This window comes from Scyliorhinus torazame, chromosome 5 (assembly GCF_047496885.1).
Source record: "Scyliorhinus torazame isolate Kashiwa2021f chromosome 5, sScyTor2.1, whole genome shotgun sequence".
Taxonomy (NCBI): domain Eukaryota; kingdom Metazoa; phylum Chordata; class Chondrichthyes; order Carcharhiniformes; family Scyliorhinidae; genus Scyliorhinus; species Scyliorhinus torazame.
In genome coordinates this window covers 88,011,757-88,033,332 of record NC_092711.1, presented here as the reverse complement: position 1 = coordinate 88,033,332, position 21,576 = coordinate 88,011,757, and the positions used below count along the sequence as shown (strand labels likewise).

At 48.0% G+C, this 21,576-nt stretch overlaps 1 gene segment (V, D, J or C); it reads left to right on the top strand.

Moving 5' to 3' along the window:
* The first annotated feature begins 328 nt into the window (after positions 1–328).
* LOC140422656 (Ig heavy chain C region-like) lies at positions 329–21,325 on the top strand. The segment is given in 5 exon segments: positions 329–386; positions 17,075–17,368; positions 17,578–17,886; positions 18,523–18,831; positions 20,877–21,325. Coding segments are annotated over 5 exon segments (1,347 nt in total).
* The last annotated feature ends 251 nt before the right edge of the window (positions 21,326–21,576 follow it).

The following is a 21,576-nucleotide window of genomic DNA, read 5'->3' as shown; positions in this document are numbered from 1 at the left end:
GTGCTCGCTTTTACAATCCAACTTTATTTACAGTAAATAATTATTTATGTCCAGCACTGCCCAAATAATAAGATTTAATATGGAAAATCTGTGACAATTATTCACTCAACCGTTGGTATTTTCAAAAACATGTTATTGTGTTGATCTGTGAAATATAAAACATTAAGGTCATTTTTGAACAGCAAGCGATATCCATAAATACAATTCTATTTTAATGAAAATTTACCGTGACTTTACCTTGTCTCTGGTTTGTGAATATTTAAAATAATGGTGGATTTCTGTCTATTTTGTGCAGGTCCGGTTATTGTACGGAGCTGCCCAGGGAATGTGACACTGTGACATCATGGACTACTGGGGACAAGGCACCATGGTGACGGTGACTGCAGGTAAGAACCATTCCATTATTTATGAACTGTTTTATTTCAGACTTTGTTTTATTGTTTTCTATTTTAACAATTCAGTTGTTCAGTGAAATCTGAGTTTGGTGGATTCTGTATTGTGATTTTGTTGCAATGTTTCATGTGATTCTGCTGAAAAGGGTTATAGAATTACTCTGTCTCTTGACAAAAGGTTCTGCTGAGGGATTCAGTCCCTGGTTGTTGTGATTTGATGTTTATTTGCTGAGGATACTGTGTGGCCGGGTTACTTTAAATATCTGGTGTCTGTTAAAAAGTTCGGCGCTTCTGAAATGTTTAATCTCGGTGACATCTGGTGGCTGTGCGTTTTACCTGCACACGTGTTAGAAATCGAACCCAACATTCACAAAATATGCTATAGTTTCTGTGTTAATTTATTGAACACTTTCTGCTTAGCCACAATGCTGATGATATTCTTCCATATTTCTGTTTGGTTTAATTTTTCATTCACTTGATGAAAAGCCGACTTGGTGAATTCTAAATTGAGATTTTCTTGAAATGTTGTTTGTTTTTGTTGGAAGTGTTTCTTAATGGAGCTACTTCTCCATAAAATGAGTTCAGCCCCTCGATGATGTGATTTCGTGTTTTTCTGCTGAGTAGATGGTGTCTGGGTGACTGAATGAGTAACATTTGTGAAACTGTGCTGGCGTTTCTATATTCTTTATACTCGGTGATACTGAACGGTTCCATGTTTTGTGATTTAATGAAAGCAAGACGTTTGACGCACGAGTGTAGGTAGAAAACAGTCAGGATTTTAGAATGGTTCTTAAAACGTGATAATTACATTTTAACTAAACCACGGTTTAAAACGTTCTTTCCGAACATAACTTGTGACTACAATCACAGCTTGGCTTTTCTGCAATGTTTCATCTCGGCGACATCTCACGGTTGCAGCTTTTACCATCTACTGCAAACATTAAGTGTTTAAATATGTTTGAAACAAGTTTGAAACGTGGTCAAATATGAATAAAATGGGGTAAAATTGTAATATTATTCTGGACAGACCCCACCTCCACACTATCCTTGCTGTTCTTCCATACTTCTGTTTAGTTTGATCATTCATATATTTGGTGGCGAACTGGTTTGTTGGATTCTATATTCAGATGTTTTAGAAATGTTAGGTTCCTGCTGAGGGGATTGTGTGCCTGGGTGACTTTGAATATGTACAATTTGTGAAGTGGTTTGTTGTTTCTGCATTGTTCCTGCATCGTTTCTGCATTGTTTCTGCATTGTTCCTGCATTGTTCCTGCATTGTTCCTGCATTGTTTCTGAATTGTTCCTGCATTGTTTCAGCATTGTTTCTGCACTGTTTCTGCATTGTTTCTGCATTGTTTAAACTCGGTGACGTTGAGCGGTTACACGTTTTCTGGTGAAATGCAAAAAGTTTACGTGTTTGAAACTGCTTAAAACACAACTGTTAGGGGAAAAGAGGCAGTCTTCGAAAATAAAGAAAGGAATTAATGATGTAATAGACATTTTAAAATTTTACCTGATAATTACTGATTAAAATAAACCATGGTTTCACTCAGAACTCAATTCGTTACTGCAGTCTGAAACTATTTAATTAAAACGTTTTCAAATTGGTGAGTAAATTAATATAATTTAACCAATTGAAATACAACTCCATATTAATCAAAGATGTTTTTATATTAGTATCATTAATCGCCTTTCACAATTCTGCTGTGCTCTGCACACCATTAGCATCACCGGAAAAGTTTCCAGGCTGGAAATAGTTTGTGATTATGCCTGAAACTGTTTTAATAATAACATACCGATTGTACAGCAGTGCTCAGTTGCACAAGGGATTTTTAAATTATTTTTTATTTCTCTGATTACGTTTGCAGTTACTTAATTCGGAGTTTAATATTGCAGTTTGGCAATTTATGTATCCGGTTATTAGATTCTTTCTGTGCAGCAGCAACAATATTATTTCTTTAACGTCATTTGCAGTTTGATAGTCAGATATGTGTCTCTCATCTAATCATAAAGAGTTTTCTCCGAGGTGGAAGTCGCTGACAGTGCAGGAATTGTTCTTCTGATTTTATCTAAATTGTAGGAATGTTCAGACTGCACAGTGCTGGAGATTGATAAGTAAAAGCTTGAAATTCAAAGAGATTAATTTAATTACAAAAGGAGAATATTAGCTTTGCAATAATAATAACATCCTGTCTCGCAGAGCTGTGCTGTACACAATGTAACATTATAGAAATAAAACAAATTATACAATAGAATAACAGATTATATCTGAGCCTCAAGCTTATTTCTTATTAAATCGTAAATCGAACAAGAACATTTCTACATTTTCTCACAATGTTTCAGGGCTGTGGGGGGTCTGAATGAATTATTTTCATTACTTTTTGCACTGATTAATTTGGATCTCCTTTTCTTAAGCAATATTTTCAATAATAAAGGTAATCGAATTGCCTGAATTATTAAATCTCGGAAACATTTTTATTGATCACAAACTACCAAGGACTTTATTGTTATATATATTGTTTCGAGTTACAACAGTTTATCAATTCGGGAATACCGCTTTAACAAACAGATGAGATATTACACATGTCTGAATTATTCCATCCGATAATTTGAAGATTAATATTTAATTAAATCCAAATTATTTATCAAATTTCAGGCAAGAGCAGGTTTTGAATTACAGAGAACCATGTTTTATTATTTATATTATAGAGTACAAATCAGCTGACAGGTCAACTAATTGACAATTGGCAATAACTTGCAATGCGACATTAGTACTAACTAATTCAACATAAATTAACTGCTACAATTGAGTAGCATACTGGCGTGTGATATCAAAGCTATTGGAGAATGGTTAATTGTACTGAAAATAATTTAGAAAACAATACATTTATTTGCTCCGGTTGATGAGGTAGCCCGCCTCCATTGTTTTGTTGATTGTATTTAATTAAGATGTGGAGATGCCGGCGTTGGACTGGGGTGAGCACAGTAAGAAGTCTTACAACACCAGGTTAAAGTCCAACAGGTTTGTTTCGATGTCACTAGCTTTCGGAGCACTGCTCCTTCCTCAGGTGAATCTGTTGGACTTTAACCTGGTGTTGTAAGACTTCTTACTGTATTTAATAAAGACATTGGATCAAATCAGGTAATCAGTTTCCAATGTGAATGTTTCCTGGTTTGTTTATTTCTTATCAAACACTGGATCTCTGTCAAAGACATGAAACTCCCCTCAATCTGTTATATTTAATGTGTTCATTCTCAGTGAAAATACATTCTGCCCAGTTCAGACAGACAGGAGAAATAGCTGAAAGGCGAAGGGAGTTTGAAATTAATATCAGTTTAATTTCAAAGAGGTTATTAAATTTCATTTGTCGTAAGTTGACCATTTATCAATTAGAATCAATCAGTTTGAATGATTCGTTCCCCTGTGTTTCAGAGTGAAATTTGACACACTAGGTACGCTCTCATCCGCACACTCTTTCTCCCTCACACACTCCCTCTCTCCCAGAAATCCAGACTATTCCTCAAACACACAGGCACTCTCTCTCACAGAGACTCTCACATACACAATAGCTCTTCAAAAACACACAGTCTCTCTCACACACTCACTCGGTCACACACGCACTGCCTCACACACACATTCTCTTACATACTCTCTATCTCCAACTTTCTCTCTCTCCAACTCTCCCTCTCACACCAACAGACTGTCACTCGCTCTCTCACATACATAGGCACATTATCCCACTCTCTCTTCACAGACAATCACCCTCTCTCACACACACTCTCTCTTACACGCTTTACCAATCTCACTCACATACACAATCATTCACAGACACACACACTCACACCCATGCAATCTCGCACACATTATCTCTTGCACACACGCTCGTTCACACACATGCCCTGTCACACACATCTCTCCAACACAAAAACGTTCTCTCACACATACACTCTCTCACACATACACTCTCTCTGACATGCATGGTCTCTCGCGGGCACGCTCTCTCACACACATTCTCTCACACACACGCTCTCTCACACACACGGCCTCTCGCACACACACGGCCTCTCGCACACACATGCTCTCTTGTACTCCTGCTCTCTCACACATATATCCTCTCTTGCATACATGCTCTCTCTTACACATGCGCTCTGATACACTCTCGCACACACTCTCTCACTCAGTTGCTCACCCACACTCATGCTCGTTTACACACATGCTCTCTCACGCATATGCTTTCTCACACACTTGCTCTGTTGCACACATGCTCTCACACCCATGTACTCTCTGACACATGCTTTCTCACACACACGCTCTCAATCACATATCTCTCACACTCACGCTCTCTTGCACACACGCTCCCTGACACACATGCCCTCTCACTCACATGCTCTCTCATACACTTGCTCTCTCACATACACACTCTCTCAAACACTCACTCTCTCACACTCATGCTCTCACACACACTCTCTCTCACACACACACTCTCACCCACACACACTCTCTCATTCTCTCTTGCACACACACTCTCTTGCACATGCTCTCTCATAGTCATGGTCTCTCTCGTACTCATGATTTCTCGCACACATGCTCTCTCACACATGCTCTCTCATAGTCATGCTCTCTCACACACATGTACTTTTGCACACATGCTGTCTCATGCACACATTCTCTCACACACATGCTTTCTCACACATATGCTCTCTTGCACTCATGCTCTCTCACACATATGGTCTGTTACACACTCACACGCGCGCTCTCTAAATGCTGTCTCATTCACATGCTTTGGTGCATACATGCTCTCTCACACACATGCTCTCTTGTGAAAGAACTCTTTCACACGCATGCCCTCTCACACACATAATTTTGCGCATGCAGTCTCTCTTCTGTGCACACTATTTTGCTCCTCACACACACACACATCCTGTCGCTCGCACAAATACACACAATCGCGCTCTCACACACAGATATTCTCTCACACACAGATACTCTCTCGCACACACACTCACACGTGTACTCTCTCTCTCCCACTCTCTTGATCCATCTCTCCAGAAACACACACACGCATTCACACGCATGCATGCAGACACATACATAGATACAGTTACAGGCTCTCAGACAGATTCCCACATTCTCCCTCACACACACACTCAGACACGCACACACTTTCAGATACACAGGTGAGAGCGACTGAACTAACATCAATAATAATAACCATTATTATTGTCACAAGTAGGCTTACATTAACTGCAATGAAGTGACTGTGAAAAGCCCCCAGTCACCACACTCTGGCGCCTGTTCGGGTACACAGAGGGAGAATTCGGAATATCCAAACCACCTAACACGGATTTTCGGGACTTGTGGGAGGAAACCGGATCACATGGATAAAACCCACACAGACTCCCGGGAGACTGTGCAGACTCCGCAAGGGCAATGACCCAAGTGGGAAGCGAACCCGGGTCCCTGGTGCTGTGAAGCAACAGGGTTAACCACTGTGCTGCCGTGCCGCCAAATCAAGGCAGCATTGAAACGTGTGACCTCAAGCAGCCCAACCAAAGAATGAATGGATGGGAATCAGGGGAAGAATCTCCGCTGGTTGGAGTCACAACCAGTACCAAGGTGGATGGATTCCATTGCTGGAGGCCAATCAGCTCAGTTCCAGAACATCACTGCGAGACTTCTTCAGGGCAGTGTCCCAGGTCCAACCATCTCCAGCTTATTCATCAATGACCTTCTTTCCATCATCAGCTCTGAACTGGGGTTGTTGGCAGATGATTGCACCATGCTCAGCACAATTTGCAACTGTGCAATCACTAAATAAACCTGTAAATAAAGCAACATGGAGGCTCTATCCGGTTCTGGCTGACAAGTGGTAAGTAACAGTCAAGTCACCCAATTGAAGGCACTGTCCACCTCCAGTAAGAACTGATCTAACCACCGCCCCTTGACATTCACTGGCATTACCATCAGTGAATCCCCACTAACAACCTCCTGGGGATTAACATGGACCAGAAAGTGGTCTGGGCGAGTCAGAGAAATTTTGAGGCCTGAAGAACAGATCAAAGGCGAAAACCCATCTCCTGACTCCCCAAAGCCTGTCTACTATCTAAACATCCGCTGCTGAAGCTCATCGTGTCTCCGTAGGCAGCATTTTCCAAACCGATGACAGCGGCCATTTGGACAAGGACAATAGACACATGGGAACATCACCAACTGGAAGTTCCCCTCCTCACCATTCGCCATCATGACTATAAAATATATCACCGTTCCTGCACTGCCGCTGGTTCAAAATCATGTATCTGACTCGGGGAAACACCACATGGACTGCAATGGTTAAAGAAGGAAGCTCAGCACCTTCTCAAAGGCAATGAGGGATGGAAAATAAATGCTGGCCGAGCCAGAGACGCCTCCATCACAAGAATGAATAAACACAACACACTCTCTCTGACACAATATGACAAGACTTTTACGGGCACAAAAATCCCATTTGCAAAATGAAAATCCGTTAAGTCGCAGGAATGTTCATTGTCCCAGTTCTAAATGCTTATGTGGAAAATGAAATTACATCGGCATTAAAGCAGCTGCCCAGTGATCTACACTGCTGTCTGAGTTTACACAGCCAGTGTTACTGAAAGTATTAAAGCAGCTGTCCAGTGATCTACACTGCTGTCTGACTGTAGACAGCCGGTGTTACTGAAAGTATTAAAGTAGCTGCCCAGTGATCTACACTGCTGTCTGACTGTACACAGCTGGTGTTACTGAAAGTATTAAAGCAGCTGTCCAGTGATCTACACTGCTGTCTGACTGTACACAGCCGGTGTTACTGAAAGTATTAAAGCAGCTGCCCAGTGATCTACACTGCTGTCTGACTGTACACAGCCGGTGTTACTGAAAGTATTAAAGCAGCTGCCCAGTGATCTACACTGCTGTCTGACTTTACACAGCCGGTGTTACTGAAAGTATTAAAGCAGCTGCCCAGTGATCTACACTGCTGTCTGACTGTACACAGCCGGTGTTACTGAAAGTATTAAAGCAGCTGCCCAGTGATCTACACTGCTGTCTGACTTTACACAGCCGGTGTTACTGAAAGTATTAAAGCAGCTGTCCATTGATCTACACTGCTGTCTGACTTTACACAGCCGGTGTTACTGAAAGTATTAAAGCAGCTGTCCAGTGATCTCCACTGCTGTCTGACTGTGCACAGCCGGTGTTACTGAAAGTATTAAAGCAGCTGCCCAGTGATCTACACTGCTGTCTGACTTTACACAGCCAGTGTTACTGAAAGTATTAAAGCAGCTGCCCAGTGATCTACACTGCTGTCTGACTTTACACAGCCGGTGTTACTGAAAGTATTAAAGCAGCTGTCCAGTGATCTACACTGCTGTCTGACTTTACACAGCCGGTGTTACTGAAAGTATTAAAGCAGCTGCCCAGTGATCTACACTGCTGTCTGACTACACAGCCGGTGTTACTGAAAGTATTAAAGCAGCTGCCCAGTGAGCTACACTGCTGTCTGACTGTACACAGCCGGTGTTACTGAAAGTATTAAAGCAGCTGCCCAGTGAGCTACACTGCTGTCTGACTGTACACAGCCGGTGTTACTGAAAGTATTAAAGCAGCTGTCCAGTGATCTCCACTGCTGTCTGACTGTACACAGCCGGTGTTACTGAATGATGTGGAGATGCCGGCGTTGGACTGGGGTGAGCACAGTACGAAGTCTTACAACACCAGGTTAAAGTCCAACAGGTTTGTTTCAAACACTAGCTTTCGGAGTGCTGCTCCTTCCTCAGGTGAATGAAGAGGTCTGTTCCAGAAACACATATATAGACAAATTCAAAGATGCCAAACAATGCTAGGAATGCGAGCATTAAACTTAATGTCAGTGTCTATATGCGCGATCTTCCTGGAGATCCTCTCCACTTTGAGCCGGCAGTTTGCGGTGTCGATGGTAGCCATGATGTGGAGATGCGCATATAGACACTGACATTAAGTTTAATGCTCGCATTCCTAGCATTGTTTGGCATCTTTGAATTTGTCTATAAGCTGAGCCTGAGCGGAATATCATCCAGAGAAACAGCTTCCGGTTGGGCTGCAAGCACCTAGGAATGATCACTCAACCACCGTCACTCACTCAATCACTCACTCATTCACTTATGCTCACTCACTCACTCACTCACCGTCACTCATTGACCCTCACTCACCCATCCTCAATGATACACCTTTCCTTAACCACCCTCACACACTGCCTCACTCACCCACCCTAATTCACCTATCCTCACTCACCCACCCCCACCGATTCACCCTCACTCACCCATCTCCCTGACACACTCTCACCCACCCACCCTCACTCACCCACCCTCACTCTTACACCCTGAAACACACTCACCCATCCTCATTTCAGCACCACACACCCTCATTGAGTCACTCTTTCACGCCCAACCAACTCGTTCACCCTCACTCACACACTCTCACTCACTCATCCTCAGACACCCACCCAGCCTCACTCATCCTCACCCACCCTCATTCAGGCTCTCACCCTCGCTCAGTCACCCACCCACACTCACTCCCCCACCCTCACAGACCCTTACTCACCCACCCTCACTCACCCACCCTCACTCACCCACCCTCACTCACCCACCCTCACTCACCCACTCTCACACGCACTCACTCAGTAGCCCACCCTCACTCACTCATCCACAAACACCTACTTATCCTCACTCACCCTCAGTCAGGCTCTCACGCTCACTCACTCCCCCCTCCTCACTCATCTTCACTCACTCACCCACGCTACCTGACACACACTCAGTCACACACCATCCCTGGCACACTCTCACTCACCCACCCTCCCTGACATACTCTCACTCACCCACCCTCCCTGGCACACTCTCACTCACCACTCTCACTCACTCACCCACCCTCACTGACACACTCTCACTCACCCACCCTCCCTGACACACGCTTACTCACCCACCCTCCCTGACACACTCTCACTCACCCACCCTCCCTGACACACTCTCACTCACCCACCCTCCCTGACACACTCTCACTCACCCACCCTCCCTGACACACTCTCATTCACCCACCCTCCCTGACACACTCTCACTCACCCACCCTCCCTGACACACTCTCACTCACCCACCCTCCCTGACACACTCTCACTCACCCACCATCCCTGACACACTCTCACTCACCCACCCTCCCTGACGCACTCTCACTCACCCACCCTCCCTGACACACTCTCTCGCCCACCCTCCCTGACACACTCACTCACCCACCCTCCCTGACACACTCTCACTCACCCACCCTCCCTGACACACTCTCACTCACCCACCCTCCCTGACACACTCTCACTCACCCACCCTCCCTGGCACACTCTCACTCACTCACCCTCCCTGACACACTCTCACTCACCCAGCCTCCCTGACACACACACACTCACCCACCCTCCCTGACACACTCTCACTCACCCACCCTCCCTGACACACTCTCACTCACCCACCCTCCCTGACACACTCTCACTCACCCACCCTCCCTGACACACTCTCACTCACCCACCCTCCCTGACACTCTCTCACTCACCCACCCTCCCTGACACACTCTCACTCACTCACCCTCCCTGACACACTCTCACTCACCCAGCCTCCCTGACACACCCTCACTCACCCACCCTCCCTGACACACTCACCCACCCACCATCCGTGACACACTCTCACTCACCCACTCTCACTCACCCACCCTCACTCACCCACCCTCCCTGACACACTCTCACTCACTCACCCTCCCTGACACACTCACTCTCCCACCCTCCCTGACACACTCTCACTCACCCACCCACTCTGACACACTCACTCACCCACCCTCCCTGACACACTCTCACTCACCCTCCCTCCCTGACACACTCACTCACCCGCCCTCCCTGGCACACTCTCACTCACCCACCCTCCCTGACACACTCACTCACCCACCCTCCCTGACACACTCTCACTCACCCACCCTCCCTTACACACTCTCACTCACCCACCCTCCCTGACACACTCTCACTCACCCACCCTCCCTGACACACTCTCACTCACACAACCTCACTGACACACCCTCACTCACCCACCCTCCCTGACACACTCTCACTCCCACACCCTCCCTGACACACTCTCACTCACCCACCCTCCCTGACACACTCTCACTCACCCACGCTCACTCACCCACACTCCCTGACACACTCTCACTCACTCACCCTCCCTGACACACTCTCACTCACCCACCCTCACTCACCCACCCTCCCTGACACACATTCACTCACCCACCCTCCCTGACAAACTCACTCACCCACCCTCACTGACACACTCTCACTCACCCACCCTCCCTGACACACTCTCACTCACCCACCCTCCCTGACACACTCTCACTCACCCAGCCTCCTTGACACACACACACTCACCCACCCTCCCTGACACACTCTCACTCACCCACCCTCCCTGACACACTCTCACTCACCCACCCTCCCTGACACACACACTCACCCACCCTCCCTGACACACTCTCACTCACCCACCCTCCCTGGCACACTCTCACTCACCCTCCCTCCCTGACACACTCTCACTCACCCACCCTCCCTGACACACTCACCCACCCACCCTCCCTGACACACTCTCACTCACCCACCCTCCCTGACACACTCTCACTCACCCTCCCTGACACACACACACTCACCCACACTCCCTGACACACTCTCACTCACCCTCCCTCCCTGACACACTCTCACTCACCCGCCCTCCCTGACACACTCTCACTCACCCACCCTCCCTGACACACTCTCACTCACCCACCCTCCCTAACACACTCTCACTCACCCACCCTCCCTGACACACTCTCACTCACCCACCCTCCCTGACACACTCTCACTCACCCACCCTCCCTCACCCACCCTCCCTTACACACTCTCACTCACCCACCATCCCTGACACACTCTCACTCACCCACCCTCCCTGACACACTCTCACTCACCCACCCTCCCTGACACACACTCACTCACCCACCCCCCTGACACACTCTCACTCACCCACCCTCCCTGACACACTGTCACTCACCCACCCTCCCTGACACACTCTCACTCACCCACCCTCACTCTCACACACACTCACCCATCCTCATTCAGCAACACTCACCCTCACTGAGTCACCCTTTCACGCCCAACCTAACTTGTTCACCCTCACTGACACACTCTCACTCACTCATCCTCAAACTCCCTCCCAGCCTCACTCATCCTCACCCACCCTCATTCAGGCTCTCACCCTCACTCAGTCACCCACCCACACTCACTCCCCCACCTTTCCACAACTTCACTCCCCCACCCTCACACACACACTCTCACACACCCTCGCTCCCCACCCTCACTCACCCACCCTCACACACCTTCACTTCCCCACCCTCACACACCCTCATACACCCACCCTCACACACCCTCCCTCCCCTCCCTCACACACCCACCCTCATACACCTTCATTCCCCTCCCTCACACACCCTCACTCACTCACCCTCCCTGACACACTCTCACTCACTCACCCTCCCTGACACACTCTCACTCACCCACCCTCGCTGACACACTTTCACTCACTCACTCTCACACTCTCACTCACCCACCCTCACTCACCCACCCTCACTCACCCACCCTCACTCACCCTCACTCACCCAACGTCACACACTCACTCCCCCACCCTCACTCATCCACCCTCATTCACCCATCCTCACACACCCTCACTCACGCACCCTCATTCAGTAACCCACCCTCACTCACTCATCCTCAAACACCTACTTATCATCACACACCCTCATTCAGTAACCCACCCTCACTCGCTCATTCTCAAACACCTACTTATCCTCACTCACCCTCATTTAGGCTCTCACACTCACTCACTGCCTCATCCACACCCACCCTCCCTGACAAACTCACACTCACTCGCCCTAACTGAGACACTCTCAGTCACCCATCCTCACTCACCCGCCCTCCCTGAGACACTCTCAGTCACCCATCCTCACACACCCACCCTCCCTGACACACTCTCACTCACCCATCCTCACTGACCCTCACTCACCCACCCTCACTCCCCCACCCTCACTCACCCTCACTCACCCACCCTCACTCACCCACCCTCACCCACCCTCACTCACCCACCCTCACTCACCGTCACACACTCACTCCCCCACCCTCACTCATCCACCCTCATTCACCCATCCTCACACACCCTCACTCACGCACCCTCACACACCCTCATTCAGTAACCCACCCTCACTCACTCATCCTCAAACACCTACTTATCATCACACACCCTCATTCAGTAACCCACCCTCACTCACTCATTCTCAAACACCTACTTATCCTCACTCACCCTAATTTAGGCTCTCACACTCACTCACTGCCTCATCCACACCCACCCTCCCTGACAAACTCACACTCACTCGCCCTCCCTGAGACACTCTCAGTCACCCATCCTCACTCACCCGCCCTCCCTGAGACACTCTCAGTCACCCACCCTCACTCACCCACCCTCCCTGACACACTCACACTCACCAGCCCTCCCTGAGACACTCTCAGTCACCCATCCTCACACACCCACCCTCCTTGACACACTCACACTCACCCGCCCTCCCTGAGACACTCTCAGTCACCCATCCTCACTCACCCGCCCTCCCTGACACACCCTCACTCACACATCCTCCCTGACACCCTCTCACTCACCCACCCTCACTCACACACCCTCCCTGACACACCATCACTCACCCACCCTCACTCACCCACCTTCCCTGACACACTCTCACTCACACACCCTCACTCACCCACCCTCCCTGACACACTCTCACTCACACACCCTCCCTGACACACTCTCACTCACACACCCTCCCTGACACACTCTCACTCACCCACCCTCACTCACACATCCTTCCTGACACCCTCTCACTCACCCACCCTCCCTCACCCACCCTCCCTGACACACTCTCACTCACACACCCTCCCTGACACACTCTCACTCACCGACCCTCACTCACACACTCTCACTCACCCACCCTCACTCACACACTCTCACTGACACACTCTCACTCACCTACCCTCACTCACACGCCCTCACACACACGCACTCACCCATCCTCATTCAACTTCACTCACTCACCCTCATTGACTTACCCTTACACGCCCACCCTCACTCACTCCCACTCACTCACTCACCCTGATTCACTTACCCACCCTCACTCACTCCCACTCACTCACTCACCCTGATTCACTCACCCACCCTCACTCATTCTCACACACCCTCATTCAGTAACCTACGCTCACTTCCACATTCTCTCTCCCTCTCACTCAAATACCATCACCCACCGTAACTCACCCACACTCTCTCACTCTCCAACCCACCATCGCTCTCTAATCCTCCCTCACCCACCCACCCTGACTCATTCATACTTACTCACCCAGCCTCACTCATCAACCCGCATTTACAAAGACTCGCACCCACCCTCTTTCACACGTCTTCACTCACAGATCCTCACCCTTCCTCACTCACACACCCTCATTCACCCACATTCCCTCATACACCCTTACTCAGCCACCCTCACCAGACGCACCCACGCTCTCTCACCCACTATCACTCACCCTCATTTACTCCCTCACCCTCACTCACCCTCACTCACTGACTCCCCCTCATTCATTCACCCACTACACTCACTCACCAGCAATCGACCCCCGGACTCACCCACCTGATTCACCCACCGCCATTCATCCACCCGCGCTCACTCACATTGGCTCTTCACTGACTCTCACTGCACAACCTCACTCACCCAGCGTCACTCATTCCCTGCGTCTCACTCACTCTCTCCCTCTCTCATTTGTCCTCGGTGACATACTTACCCTCACTCAGTCAGTCACCCCTGATCCTCCACTCATCAACATTCATACATCCTCAATCACCCACGTCACTCACCCTCACTCAGTTACTCACTCACCCGCACTCACTCTCCTACCCTCACTCAGTTACTCACTCATCCTCTCTCACTCATGCCCAGGAAATGGGCAAGGGAGTGTCTGCAACGAGAGAGGAATGGAGAACTGGAGCGAAACTGATGACGAGTGGCGCCCGAATGTGGCTGCATGACACGGGACTGCCGGGAGCCGGGGAAAGTGCAGAGAGCCGGGGAAAGACCCCGGAGCCGGGAGAAAGCGCCGAGGCGGTGGAAAAAAGCAAAGAGGCGGCGAAAAGGCAGAGTTGGGAGGAAAGCATCGAGATGCAGGGGAAAGGACAGAAATGCGGGGGAATAGACCGAGATGCAGCGGAACACACAGAGTGTCGTAGAAAAGGACCGAGTTGGAAAGAAGTGGAGAGAGCAAGGGAAAGGTGCAGAGAGCAGGGTGGGGGGGGGGGGGGGGGGGGGTGCGAGGGGCGGGGCGGGGGCGAGCGCGGGGAGCCGGGGGAGCTGCAGAGAGCCAAGGGGGAAGGGGGTGCAGGGTACTAGGGGAAGTGCAGAGAGCCGGGGGCGGGGGGGGGTGGGGGTGGGGGCGGGCGGGTAGTGTAGGGAGCCGGGGGGGGGGGGGGTGCAGAGAGCTGGGGAAGACGCAGAGAGCCGGGGAAAGATTCAGGGAGCCGGGGAAAGATTCAGGGAGCCGGGGAAAGATGCAGGGAGTAGGGTGAAGGAGCACAGAGCCGGGGGAAGTGCAGAGAGCAGGAAGAAAGTCCATGGAGTGGGCGATAAGCGATAAGAATCGGGGTAAAGGGCACAGTGCTGGCAAAAGGCTCAAAAAGCCCGCACAAAGAACTGGGAAAAGTGCAGCACACCTGGGCAAAGCACAAAGAGCAGGAAGAAAATGCGAAGTCGAGAGAAAGTGCAGAGATGCGGAGGAAAGCGCAGAGATGCGGAGGAAAGCGCAGAGAGCCGTGGAAAAGAGCAGAGAGCTAAACGAAAGTGAAGGGACCAGGAGAAAGGTACAGAAATCCAGCGGGAACCGCAGAGAGATGGGGGACGCACAGGGAGCGCGGGGCGGGGTGCGGGGAGATTGCAGACAGCCCGGTCTCAGTGACAGGCGGAATGTGGAGTTAACACCACAATCAGCACAGCCAGGAGCTTATTGAATGGGGGAGGAGACTCGACGGACTGAATGGCCGACTCCTCCATGGTCCTAAAATTAGAGAATGTTGCAACTACTCAAATGTAGTACCTTATTGTAATTATATAAAGGTGCATTCAGAAGGTATTTTTGAAGCAACGCCACTATTCTCTGGTTTGGAGAGTGGGGGTAGTGAAATGGAGAGAGGGGGAGAGGAAGGGGGATGGGGGGATCAGTCAGTTCGAACAAAGGGAATTCCCCAAATTGCAAAGATACAAATGAAGAGACAACATTTTTAACACAAATTGATTGTGACGTACACAGCCCAGTTAGCTGGATTGTGACGTACGCAGCTCAGTTAGCTGGATGTGACGTACGCAGCTCAGTGAGCTGGATTGTCACGTACACAGCTCAGTTAGCTGGATTGTGACGTACACAGCTCAGTTAGCTGGATTGTGACGTACGCAGCTCAGTGAGCTGGATTGTCACGTACACAGCTCAGTTAGCTGCATTGTGACGGATACAGCTCAGTTAGCTGGATTGTGACGTACGCAGCTCAGTTGGCTGGATTGTGACGTACACAGCTCAGTTAGCTGGATTGTGACGTACGCAGCTCAGTTGGCTGGATTGTGACGTACACAGCTCAGTTAGCTGGATTGTGACGTACACACCTCAGTTAGCTGGATTGTGACGTAAACAGTTAGCTAGAATGTGACTTCCACAGCTCAGTTAGCTGCATTGTGACGTACACAGCTCAGTTAGCTGCATTGTGACGTACATAGCTCAGTTAGCTGCATTGTGACGTACATAGCTCATTTAGCTGCATTGTGACGTACACAGCTCAGTTAGCTGCATTGTGACGTACACCTCGCTCAGTTTGCTGCATTGTGACGTACACAGCTCAGTTAGCTGGATTGTGACATACGCAGCTCAGTTAGCTGGATTGTGACGTACGCAGCATTGTTTGCTGGATTCTGACCTACGCAGCTCAGTTAGCTGGATTGTGACGTACGCAGCATTGTTTGCTGGATTCTGACCTACGCAGCTCAGTTAGCTGGATTGTGACGTACACAGCTCAGTTAGCTGGATGGTTGGTTTGTGATGAAGAGCGATCCCAACAGCGCGGGTTCAATTGCTGCACCGGCTGAGGTTACTCATAAAGACCCCCATTCTCAACCTTGCCCCTCGCCTGATGTGTGGTGACCCTCAGGTTAAATCACCACCAGTCAGCTCTCAGAAGGAGAGAGCAATCTCCGGGACTATGGCCTCGTTTACATTTTATATCACATGGTGGCTGAAATAATGGGGAAAACCCTCTGCTCCTCTCGTTCAATCCAATCAAAGTTACACCATTCAGATTACATCAAACTGTGTTTTTTTCGATAGAGACGGAGAAAGAGATGTGAGTTTCTAAAGATGGGACAAAACGTAGGTGATTCTCAATGATATAACTGATAGAATATTCAATGTGGATGTAGGATTTAATTGGTAAATGTTAGGATAAACTCATAGTTCTTGTCAAATTATGAAATGCTTGGTTACTTATAAATCACAAATACCAGTGTCTAACTTGTTGGATCGGCCATTCTCTCCCAGCAACACCGTCTCCGCCCACTCTCTACAGCCTGGTCTCCTCCTGTCAGCAACACAACGCCGATGGCTCCATGACCTTCGGCTGTTTGGCGATGGACTACTCCCCAGAAATCTCCAGCCTGACCTGGAAGAAAGATGGGCAGCTGATCACCACTGGAGTTAAGAAATACCCGTCAGTGAGAAACAAGAAGGGAACCTACACCCTGAGCAGCCAGTTAACCATCACCGAGCCAGGATGCAGCAAAATCAGCTGTGAGGTTCGACACAGCGGCTCAGACAAGAGCATTGGAATGGAATGTAAGTGTTGTGGAATCTGTGAGAAATAGAAAACCTATGATTATCTTCTATAGGGTATTGGAGTTAACTCATTTGTAATACTCTGCATATTCCCCATCCCTGGGAAATCCAGCTTAGTGTCTATTGACCACAAACATTTTTTAAAGCATATGAACTCATTTTGTTTATCAATTTCTTCTGCAAGAAATATCTAATTGTGTTTCTTGAAGGTCCCAGAATTTATGCTCCAAATGTTCTCCTCACCGTGAGTTCCAGTGAAGAAATCACAAGACAGAAATTTGCAACCATTGTCTGTTCAATCAACGATTTCCAGCCAAAGTCAATGACGGTGAAGTGGCTGAAGAATGGACAACCCATGGGTTCAGGATTTGTCACCTCGCCCCCCTGTGAAGTGAACGGGAACTTCTCGGCGAGCAGTCGGCTGACAGTCTCCGCTGGGGAATGGTTCAGCAAAGCGGTCTATACCTGCCAGGTCACTCATCAAGAGGTCACCCAAAGTCGCAACATCACCGCGTCTGGTAAGAGACACAAACAGAGGAAAAAATAAATCATCCTGCACTCTGATGTTAATCAAAATCAGGAATTTACTTAAGTTAGTACAAAGCACAGAATAATTTCTAATTTACTGCCATGTAGTTTATGTTTCATTCTGATGTAAGAGCTGCATTTGGATTGCTCACCATTCAGGACTTGATCAGGATAGAAATAAATGTTTCCCTCAAATTTGAAGTAATTTAGTGAGTGAGGTGGACTCGATGTCAGCTTCATCCTGAGACAGCTGATTATATTTGAGCGGCAGTGGGTGTCTGAAACACTTAACTGATAACAGCTCCGGGGGAAAGTGTTGGAAGGTTCATCCAACCTATTTATGGATCAGCCTCCAGTACTTCGTTCCTGAGATCAGGAATGGAATATTGGCATTGGGATTTGCTGCAACACTGGTTCGTTAGCATGGTATCGGGACTGACCATATTTCACAATGAGAGTAGTTTTCACAGACCCAACTGGTTTTCCATTGTGTACAGAAGATTAAAGGCGATCATTAGACGTTGTTATTTCGAATTGATTTAGTCCCATGTAGAGTTCAGGCTGAATACCGCTGTCCTGATTCTGAAGATCAAACTTGGGTTGATTTCTACTTTTTTCATTCGCAGATCCTTCCCTTTGCACTGATGCGTCAGTAACAATACTGCCACCACAAATAGAACAGGTCTTATTGGAGGCGACTGTAACCTTAACCTGCGTCATTTCGAATGCTCCTTATGGAGTCAACGTGTCCTGGAGTGAAGCGAAGAAGCCGCTGAAATCAGAGATTGCCGACCAGCCTGGAGCAGATACTGAGAGCGTGGTCAGCAAATTAAACATCTCGACACAAGCCTGGCTGAGTGGGGCTGTGTTTGACTGTGTGGCGAGCCATCAGGACCTGCCAACTCCTTTAAGAATTTCAATCCACAAAAAAATAGGTGAGCGGTGAGACTGAAGCAATAAGTGAGTCATTGTGTCTATTTCTAGTGTCAGTGCAGCGGGCAGTATTTAGCATTCAGGGTATTTATGGCCCATTCTGATTGGTAATTCCACTAACTAAATACTCGGGGCATTTAGAGTTTAAGGGGGAAATTGATATGCAGATGAACGAACAATGAATTGAAAACAGTGATATTGGGTTTAGATAGAGCGAGACCATAGACCACAAGACTTAGGAGCAGACGTAGGCCATTGGGCCCATCAACACCGGTCCAGCCTGCAGTGAGGTCACCACTGATCTGATGTGATAATCTTCAACTCCTCTTTCCCGACTTATCCCCATATCTCTTGACGCCTTTACTGATTTAAAATCTGTCTCTCTCAACCTTGAACATACTGAACAACCCAGAATCTACAGCCCCCGGGTTAAATAATTCCACAGCTTCACTACTCTCAGAGAGAGGAAATTCCTTCTCATCTCTATTAAATAGGCGAACCCTTACATTGTGATCCTGCTCGCTGCTCCTAGACGCTCTCACAAGGGAGAAGAACCCCTCAGCGTCTATCCTACGAAGGTCCCTGAGAATCATTCATGTCTCGATTAGGTCGTCTTCATTCCTCTAAACTCCAATAAGTAAAACCCAGCCTACTTAACCTCAGCTCATAAGAAAATCCCTCCATACTCGGGTTCAACTTCGTGATCCTTCTCTGGACTGCCTTCAAAACCAATCTGTCTTCCTTAGATAAGGGTGCCAAAACTATTCAAAGCATATCAGGTATAGTCTCACTAAATAATAATAATCGCTTATTGTCACAAGTAGGTTTGAATGAAGTTACTGAAAATTGCCCGTAGTCGCCACATTCCGGCGCCTGTTTGGGGAGGCCGCTACGGGAATGCCTTGTATAGTTTTAGCCAGACTTCCCCATGTTTATATTCGATTCCCATTGAAATAAATGTCAACATTCAATTTGTCTCCATGTTACCTGCAGAACTTGCTTTTTGTGGTTACTGCACGAGGACCCCCAATTCCCCCGTTACTTCAGCTTTCTCCATCTAAATAATATTCCGTTTTGTTCCTCCTCCTACCAAAGTGTCTAACCTCACATTTTCCAACATTCTGTTCCATCTGCCAAGTTTTTACTCCAGATTAAAGTCCAACAGGTTTGTTCTGAATCACTAGCTTTCGGAGCGCTGCTCCTTCCTCAGGTGAGGAAGGAGCAGCGCTCCGAAAGCTAGTGATTCGAAACAAACCTGTTGGACTTTAACCTGGTGTTGTAAGACTTCTTACTGTGCTCACCCCAGTCCAACGCCGGCATCTCCACATCAAGTTTTTACTCAGTAACTAAAGCTGTCTCTGTCCCTCTGTGGATTTTCTGTGATCCTCACCACTTGCCTTTCTACCTATTTTTTGTCATCTGCAAACGTGGGTATAGAACATTCATTTATTAAACACAGTTTTGAAATTCATGTAAATTACATGTACTGGCCCCCCCTCTCTCTCGCCTTCTCGTTATCACCTCAAATAAGGGCAATGCATTTGTCAAGCAATGATTCCCCCTTCACGAAGCCGTGCTGACTCTGTTTGATTATATTAAGTATGTTTAAATGCTCAGCGATTGAATGCGTTATAATGGACTCTAACCGTTTTCCACTGGCAGATGTTAAGGTCACTGGCCGATAGTTACCTGTTTTTGTCTCCCTCCCCTTTTGAATAAGGGTGTTACATTGGCAGTTTTCCAATCCTCTTGGGGTAAGGTGGGGGGAGTCTGGTGTGGAGTTTATACACCAGCACAGAACAGGCGGGCCGAATGGCCTGTTTCACTGCTGTACACTTTCTGAAACCATCATATCCAACATCCATAAATTCTCAGGGAAAAGGATTGTGTCCACCTCAGCTCCGAGCTCGGAAACCGGACAGATCCCAAAGTGGGAAATGGAAACCTTTAAAATCCAACACAAAACACATTTCTCTCACATCTAACCCGCGGTTCCATTGTCTCCGGAATTCCCCATTTTACTGACATTTTTGTACATTTTCTGCAGATCCCAATCCGCGGGAACCGTCCGTCTCTGTCCTACTGCCCTCGGCTGAAGACGTCTCCGCTCAGAGATTCGTCTCCCTCAGCTGCTTAGTGAGAGGTTTCTCCCCCCGAGAGATCTTCGTCAAGTGGACCGTCAATGACAAGCAGGTGAATCCCGGGAACTACAAGAACACCGAGGTGATGGCCGAGAACGGCAATAACTCCTTCTTCATGTACAGCCTGTTATCCATTGCAGCGGAGGAGTGGGCCAGCGGCGCTTCTTACTCCTGTGTGGTGGGACATGAAGCCATCCCCTTGAAGATCATCAACAGAACGGTTGATAAATCCAGCGGTAAACCCAGTTTTGTGAACATTTCCCTCGCTCTGATGGACACCGTTAATTCATGTCAATGAGAATCTATGGGTTACATGTCTAATTGAAATAAAAATAATAAAGTATTTTTCCTCCAATTGTGATTTAAATGCACAGCCGCTTAATTAATGGAGCTTCCACTTTGCTGATGTCAGATTGGTTTAATGAGACCCGGATTTCTACAGGTCTCGGCCCCAAGTCTGATACAACCAGTGCTCCCAGCTCAGAAACACCCTGGGTTAGAGACAGAGCACAACTCATTCATAACAGAAGTCAGAAAAATATCTTCACTGACTTTCCCCCCCTCTGAGAAGAAATCGGACAATTTCCCATTTCAGACAAACAAACA